The sequence below is a fragment of the Oryzias melastigma genome, linkage group LG5 (assembly GCF_002922805.2).
Source record: "Oryzias melastigma strain HK-1 linkage group LG5, ASM292280v2, whole genome shotgun sequence".
NCBI classification, from domain to species: domain Eukaryota; kingdom Metazoa; phylum Chordata; class Actinopteri; order Beloniformes; family Adrianichthyidae; genus Oryzias; species Oryzias melastigma.
The window spans coordinates 26,294,853-26,301,914 of record NC_050516.1 but is presented as its reverse complement, the minus strand read 5'-3'; the positions used below and the strand labels follow the sequence as shown (position 1 = coordinate 26,301,914).

Below are 7,062 nucleotides of genomic sequence, written 5' to 3'. Positions count from 1 at the left end.
TACATTTGTTCAAATTATGTTTTTTTTGTCACTAAAGTGATCTACTTCTGACTTAATTGTTTAACGAGACCCCTAGTGGTGACTCTGTGAACTGTCATGCTCCAATTTTAATGTTTTAAAACACATTTTTCTTCAAGTTAAATGCACCAAAATTCCACCTCCAATCTATGTTGATGAAAAGCTGAGGAAAAGGAAAAAAAGAGCTCAAACCCAACAGATGGGACTGAGATCTGCCTGACACTTCCTTTGTTTTCTGCCTTCCTCCTCTTTCAGACGTCTGCTCACTCAGCTGGAAGTGGCGAAGGGCCCGCATGGCAGCGCCGCGGGAGACGGCAAGCCTGCTGCTTCTACAAAAGCTCCAGACGGAGTGGTTCTCTACGAGTTACACAGCAGACCGGAGCAGGAGAAATTCAATCAGTCTGCCAAGGTGATTTGGGGACGGGAGAGTGTCGGCGTTTGGACGGCGGCAGTCGCAGACAAACCAATGCTTCGGTTGTCTGAGCCGCTCCTTTTCTCGTGACAAGAAATGTTCAAATGTTTGCTGGTAGACACAAGAAAAGATGGAAGGTGTTTGTGTGTGTCTTGTGGGATTCTCTGCCAGCCTGACGGTGTTCTGTTCCTGTTCTGTCTGTAGATGGCAGAGCTGGAGAAGCGCCTGGCTGAGCTGGAGATCGCTGTTGGCTCCGGATCAAACAAGCAGGTACCCACAGATCCTCACTTTCATTACTAACACCTTCTCTTTGATATTTTTCATGCTCATCTCTACTTCCTATCTCCTAAACGGAGATTAGAACTGAAAAAAACAACTTTAGTTTGTACCATTTTATTAAAAGTTATTAAAGGTTTTCACCCCAAATGAATGTGTCTGATCATCTTATACTACTAACACTAGTTCATTTTATCAGTCTAAACTGTAATTTATCATCTGATCCTGTTTGAATTAGTCAATGGGAAGTTAACAGTTAGTAGATTGTTAGTTTTGTTTGTTTTTTATAGGTATTGATTTTTCAGAATTGAGCATTTTGGGGAAATTTCTCACTCTAAAATTAAAAATAAAAATCTGAAAATGATTCATATTATTGGAAAAAAAATGGCAAAATGAATGTGTCATTTAGAATAATACTAACAAGATTGTGGGAATTTTTTAAGCATAAGAAAAATTTGATGGGTTGAAGGAAGGATTTCAATTCAGAAGAGTTGAAAATGACTAAAGGAAAGTAGTAGATTTTTCATGTTCATAGCTTGTTCTGTAAATTCTTACGAAAGAAAATTAAATTATAGTGAAAATGTTTGTGCAGCCATGTTAAACTTTATGTCCCTTGATAATTTCATTTTTTACATCACAGGGACCTCTGAATGCTGGTCTGCAAGGAGTCAACTTGATGGTAACAAGTCCCTGTACTGTTTGATAAACTAAAAAAGAAAAAAATCTGCACTCTTGAGTTGAGGCCGAATTGAACTTTGAAACTGTAACAGCAGCAGCATTTTTTTTATTTGCATTAGGACACTATCGAGATCCTGCAGGCCAAAGTCAGTGCTCTTGACTCTGCCACTCTGGACCAAGTGGAGGCAAGACTCCAGGTAACATCTACCTCTACAACATATATGTACCTCAGGGACAAAGGAAGAGCCCTATGAACACAAAAAAATCTTTAAAATGTTCATTAGGAAGCTCTGTGTGTCATTTTTTGCTTCAAGTATAAAGCTGGATCAGAAAGAGCAACACAGATTAAAGTTTGTTGCTCCAGATTAAAAAAACTATTCAAGTAATAGTAAAAGATAACAAAAAAACTTCTTATGAAACTTCTTATCCTTCATGAAACACAAAACATAAACCTGCTGACGTCCAATCAGGGAGCAGGAGTCACAAACTCATCCGTGTGTTTTCCTGAATGTTATGCCTCTTTCTTCTGCTTCCAGAGTGTTCTTGGGAAAATGAACGAGATAGCGAAACACAAAGCAGCGATTGAAGATGCTGAAACACAAAACAAGGTTGGAATGGCTTCATCTGCACTCAATGTTCATTTATTTGTTTAGCTTCTGCGACTGAAACTACAGACTAAAGCTATTTCCACAGCACAGTGGTATTTTCTAATGGTTGTGTACGTTGTGTCTCAGGTGTCACAGTTGTATGATGTCGTTCAGAAGTGGGACGCCGTCTCCACCTCCATACCACAGGTGGTGCAGAGGCTGGTGGCTGTGAAGGAGCTGCATGAACAAGGTCAGACCTGAACGTACACATTTTGATCCAGGAATTCACTCAAATGAAACGAAGGAACTTTGTCAGCAGTTTCACTCGTTTTGGTGAAACTTATGAGAAAAAAAACAAATTTTGACGAGTTTCCAGAAGAATGTAGAATGTTATAACAATATCAGAGCAAATCTCTCCGTATTACATGATCCTTTGGGGCTAAAGAGGATATAAAACAAACTGCACTGATGCCCTAAGAGTCGTTTCTTACCAGTTAATTCCCTGCAGCCATCTGTCAAATGTCCAGTTTTCCTCATGATCCGTGTTCCTGTTGATTTGCACATTCTGACTGATTAATAACACTTTGATTCTCGGTTTTCCTCACAGCCATGCAGTTCGGCCAGCTGCTGACTCACCTGGACACCACTCAGCAGATGATCAACAACTCTCTGAAAGACAACAACACTCTGTTAACACAGGTAGGAGGAGGACCACACGCTGGGGCTTACAGATATTCTGGAGCCAGGTTCAGACTGGAACCATGAATGTTCATTTTCAGAATAAAACTAGAACAAATGGAAACGAGGTCAAATATGTATAATGTAGAATATTCAATAATGTGTTTAAAAATATAAAGAGACTTGGCTGAAAGGTCATCTAATTTGGCTTTGATGTCATGTGATTGATTTTTCAGCCAAAGTGCTGAAGTTTCCTCCACACAGACGGAGGAAATGCGTCGTCAGCTGTAAACTTTTACACTTCGAAGGATATAAAAACATTTGGCCCTCTTTATGTTTCTATAATCCTGAACTTAAATTTCTATGAACTTTGAGAGTTTAAACAAGACAGAAAAGTGTCCAAATGTTCATGTCTGAGTGTGTAGTAAGGAGTTTTACATCCATAAACATATAATTATTGTAAAAAATAAAGCTGCTTTTAACAGAGAAAAACAAATGACTGGTAAATCCGTCATAAAAAAGAAGGATTTTAAGGTTTAAAGCCCCCAAAAAATTGTTAACATGTTTTTTTTTATCTTATTTTGTTATACACACATTTTTTTAAACATTCCTTTTAGGTTATGAATTAAAGATGGGTTATGTTTAGGCAGGAATTTATGTCTTAACAACAACAATGGTGCTTTCAACTGTTTTGTTTTTGTTAAATAAGTGTATGATTTTCTATCTTTAAAAATCCCTCCTGGTTCAATGAAATAATGTACTTTTGTGTACTTTAATCAACACATTAACAATAACCTGTAACGGGAAAGGCTTCTCGCTCACGGACCAGCTCTAAGTTTGATGCAGGAACGATCTGATGGGTCTGAACTCACCGGACCTGCATATTCTGTTCCAGGTCCAGCAGACGATGAAGGAAAACCTGGGGGCTATTGAAGAGAACTTTGCAGCGCTAGATCAGAGAATGAAGAAGCTTTCCAAATAATGCGACGCTCATCCCGACACCACAGAATCCACGGACAATAAAGCGTTGATTTGAGAGCACTGGGAGGACGAGGTTTGGTGTTTTCTGTCCTCCATCCCTCTGTTTTTGTTGACCTCCACTTCAGCGGTGGAACATTAAAGACGGAAAAACGTTAAGACGACCAAATGTTCCTCATTTCTATTCACCTGCTTCAACCTCATCTTAACCAAACTGAACACACCACTGATTGAAGTTTAGTGAGTTTTAGGCTGCATTGTTTTTAATATTCTGACTTTAAAATTTCAACTGCTGGATTTCTACTGTAAAGCGTTAAAATGAAAGAAGATTTTTTTTTTTCTGTGGAAACGACTGTCCATCATGTTGAGTTAGCATCACAGCACGTTGGAGTGAGTGCAGGTCATGTCATGGAAGGAAAGCTTGTAAATACTGTATGCTTGTGTATCATTTCTGCACACGTTTGCTTAGAATTATATTCTGACTGAGACCGGATGTCCTACAAACTCTAAATCAGCTTTGGCTCTGTCTGCAACTGTATGGTTAAGTTATGGTTACTGAGGCTGACGATTAAATTCTAATGTGGTACAAATGAGTCCTTTAGTTTTTTTTTAATAGACCCTTTTTACGTGACGTCACACAAAACGGTGAGTGTGCAGAGTGACTTTTTTTTTTTTTTTTTAAATAACTTGTCCTGAGCAAACAGATACGGGCTGAGAGCCTCTTGTGTTGGGCAGATTTTACTGTCCCAACAGGAGTTTATTGAGTATAATGTGATGTAAACAAGGCACACCCACTGATGGAGTTAAGGAGAGGACTAGTTCTCGAGAGCAAGGACCAGAACCCGTACCACCAAGACCTGGACACCCCCAGGCTCCGATGTAGTTTGATCCCCTGGTAGATCTTCAATCTCGGGAGACTATCGAGGTAAAGGTGACAATACATACAAACTCAAAAAAAACACACATGAGCTAGAATCACACACACAAGTTTCATTCACACACACACATGTAAAACTGACTTGTGAAGTTGGAGGAAAAACAGGAACTTGAGAATTTGTACTTGTGGAATATAATGTGAGAACTTGCTTGACAAAAACCTTAACTTGTTACACGTGAAGAAAAATCACACAAGATTTAACTTTAAGTTGTGGTGAAAAACAAATATTGTAAAACTGTGTTGAAAAAAATCTTAACTTGTAGCTCAAGTTTTCTCCTGTAGAAGAGTTTCACACAAATGCTTTGAGAGTGTTTTTGACAAGATTTGTGACAACAAACTTGCAGGGAGGAGGGGTCAGGCAGGGGGAGCTCTCATTTGAAATCAACCAATCAGAGGACGGGGATCAGGGGGACTATTTCTTGTTCAGTAATGGCAGACCAAGCCGGACTGAAGTCTCTTAAAATACTATTTTGACACTTTCCTTCGTTGTTTTTCTGTAGTAAATACTCTCTTACCAATAACAGATATCGAAAATCAGCCTCGATAGGTGATTATGCGCTCAACCTAAATAAACATCGAAGGCATTTAGTTTTAACACGGTGACGCAGTGGAGCTAGCAAAGCGCTAACTCTACCTCACGTGCATAAAAATGGTAGACTAAAATAGTTGTTCTCTTTAATGAACTTTTTTTCATTCAGACATTTCCCAACATCTTTGTAATTATTTTACAGATTTTTTTAAGCTTTTGAGGAATTTGAAGCTTTACTCTGCGAATGCGCACTTCCGGTCATCCTCGCGAGCTTCTGAACGACCGTTACCACGACGGGTTCTGCCCCCTTGCGACCTCTTGCTGCCGTTCAGAAGATCGCGAGTTCGAGGCCCGCCTTGGACAATCAAAACAAAGAATTTCAAATGGTGTCTGAAATGACTTGGGTGAAAAAAAAGGTTGTTTAGTGAATTAAAGGTTGTTTTGTGCTTCATTTCCAAGTTAAATGAACAGCCTGAAGCTAAAAAAGTCAAATTTTGAGAGATGCGTGAAGGTACAAGTCATTGTGAAGATCCTTTTTTGTATAGTTTTTTAGCCTTTTTCTTAACTGCTTTTGTTTTACTTCTGTTGCTTTAGATATCACATATTGTGTTAAAGCCCAGAAAGTGCAGCCCATGTGTTTTGATTTGTTGCAAATTTCTATTTTTATTAATGTTTAGGATGTTGAGTTGTTAAGTTCTTCTGCACGTCCTATTCTTTAAAATGTTTCTTTGAACAAACATTTGTTAAAGCCTTTTTTGCACAAATCATAGCTGCTTGTTCAGAAAAAACTATGGAACACAAACTTTTTATTGAAAATTTTCATTTTTTATATAGTATTTTTTTTGATTAGTTAAATTTATAAATTGATGACTGAGGTGCACATAGATGATAAACCATGTAGGTTTTTATTTCTCTGTTGACCTGACGGCAACACTACCTTCAGAATGCACAGATTTTTTTATGCAAGGCAAACTTTAAAAATAAAAAGTTTGATCTTTTATGAGCTAAAAGCACAGATTATCTCATGCTGCACAACATTGGTTACCAGCTGCCCAGAGCTGAACTGACACGATCATGTTTGGCACAGATCATCTTATATTTTGAAAATAAGTAAAAAAAAAAGAAGAAAATTAAATTAAAAATAAATTGCATTTTAAAAGATACTAGGTTATTTTTATATTTTTGCTTTTGTTTGTGCCATAAAGTAGGCAGAATTCATATTTATTATTAAAAAAAGGGTCATTAATGCAAATAAAAAATTCTTAAAGGCTAAAGTAAGACTATATGGCTCCTTCTAGGTTTTGGTTAGTAGAAAACGATCCCAAATCACTAAAATACAAACTCATAACTGAAGAGCAACTTGTGTAAAGTTTATTTTTAGGAGCCATGAAAAAATGGTACATGTATATATATAAATAAAAAAGTCGAAGCTGTCAAAATGACATCTCACTTGAAGTTGTCCTCAAATGTGGCCACAAGATGGCAGCATTGCATTAGACAAACTAATTGGAGTTCACAAAAGAGCTGTTACAATTTAATTTTCAGACAATTTTACGGTTCTTTTTTTTTCAATTTTTGATCCAAAGTCACAGATTTTTGCTGTTCTAGTGAAAAAGGCGGTTCCATCTGGAAATGTTCGCCATAAACCCCATTTAGCCAAAATCAAACTCAGTTCTGTAAATTAAAAATCACTGATTAAACATTTATGACGAGTGTCAGGAACTGATGGAAACCTACTGGATAATCCTTCCAAGTCAACATGTTCAATCCAAACCAGTAACCTTTGGACCGGGAAGAGTGCTGATAACTTCATTTTTTTTTTAGCATAAAGGTTCAGCTGGTAAGCAATAATGTAAAGAATATATATGTGAAAAAAATAAAGTATGTTTAAACTTCAAAATAAAAGTCAATTTAAAGCATTTTTTCTATTGATTTAAAAATAAGTGAACTGATTTAACCTTTAACCTTT

General features: G+C 37.3%; 1 protein-coding gene across 3 annotated transcripts in view; it reads left to right on the top strand.

Annotated features, from left to right (window-relative positions):
• Positions 1 to 4,216, top strand: part of dctn2 (dynactin 2 (p50)) — a 10,376-nt gene extending 6,160 nt beyond the window's left edge. For all 3 annotated transcript variants that reach the window (XM_024269467.2, XM_024269468.2, XM_024269469.2), the window contains 8 exons: positions 274 to 427; positions 635 to 700; positions 1,347 to 1,385; positions 1,504 to 1,581; positions 1,921 to 1,992; positions 2,119 to 2,221; positions 2,579 to 2,670; positions 3,545 to 4,216. In XM_024269467.2, coding sequence (XP_024125235.1) covers positions 274 to 427; positions 635 to 700; positions 1,347 to 1,385; positions 1,504 to 1,581; positions 1,921 to 1,992; positions 2,119 to 2,221; positions 2,579 to 2,670; positions 3,545 to 3,631 — 691 coding nt within the window. In that variant the 3' untranslated portion in view covers positions 3,632 to 4,216. The remainder of the gene's footprint in view (positions 1 to 273; positions 428 to 634; positions 701 to 1,346; positions 1,386 to 1,503; positions 1,582 to 1,920; positions 1,993 to 2,118; positions 2,222 to 2,578; positions 2,671 to 3,544) is intronic.
• The last annotated feature ends 2,846 nt before the right edge of the window (positions 4,217 to 7,062 follow it).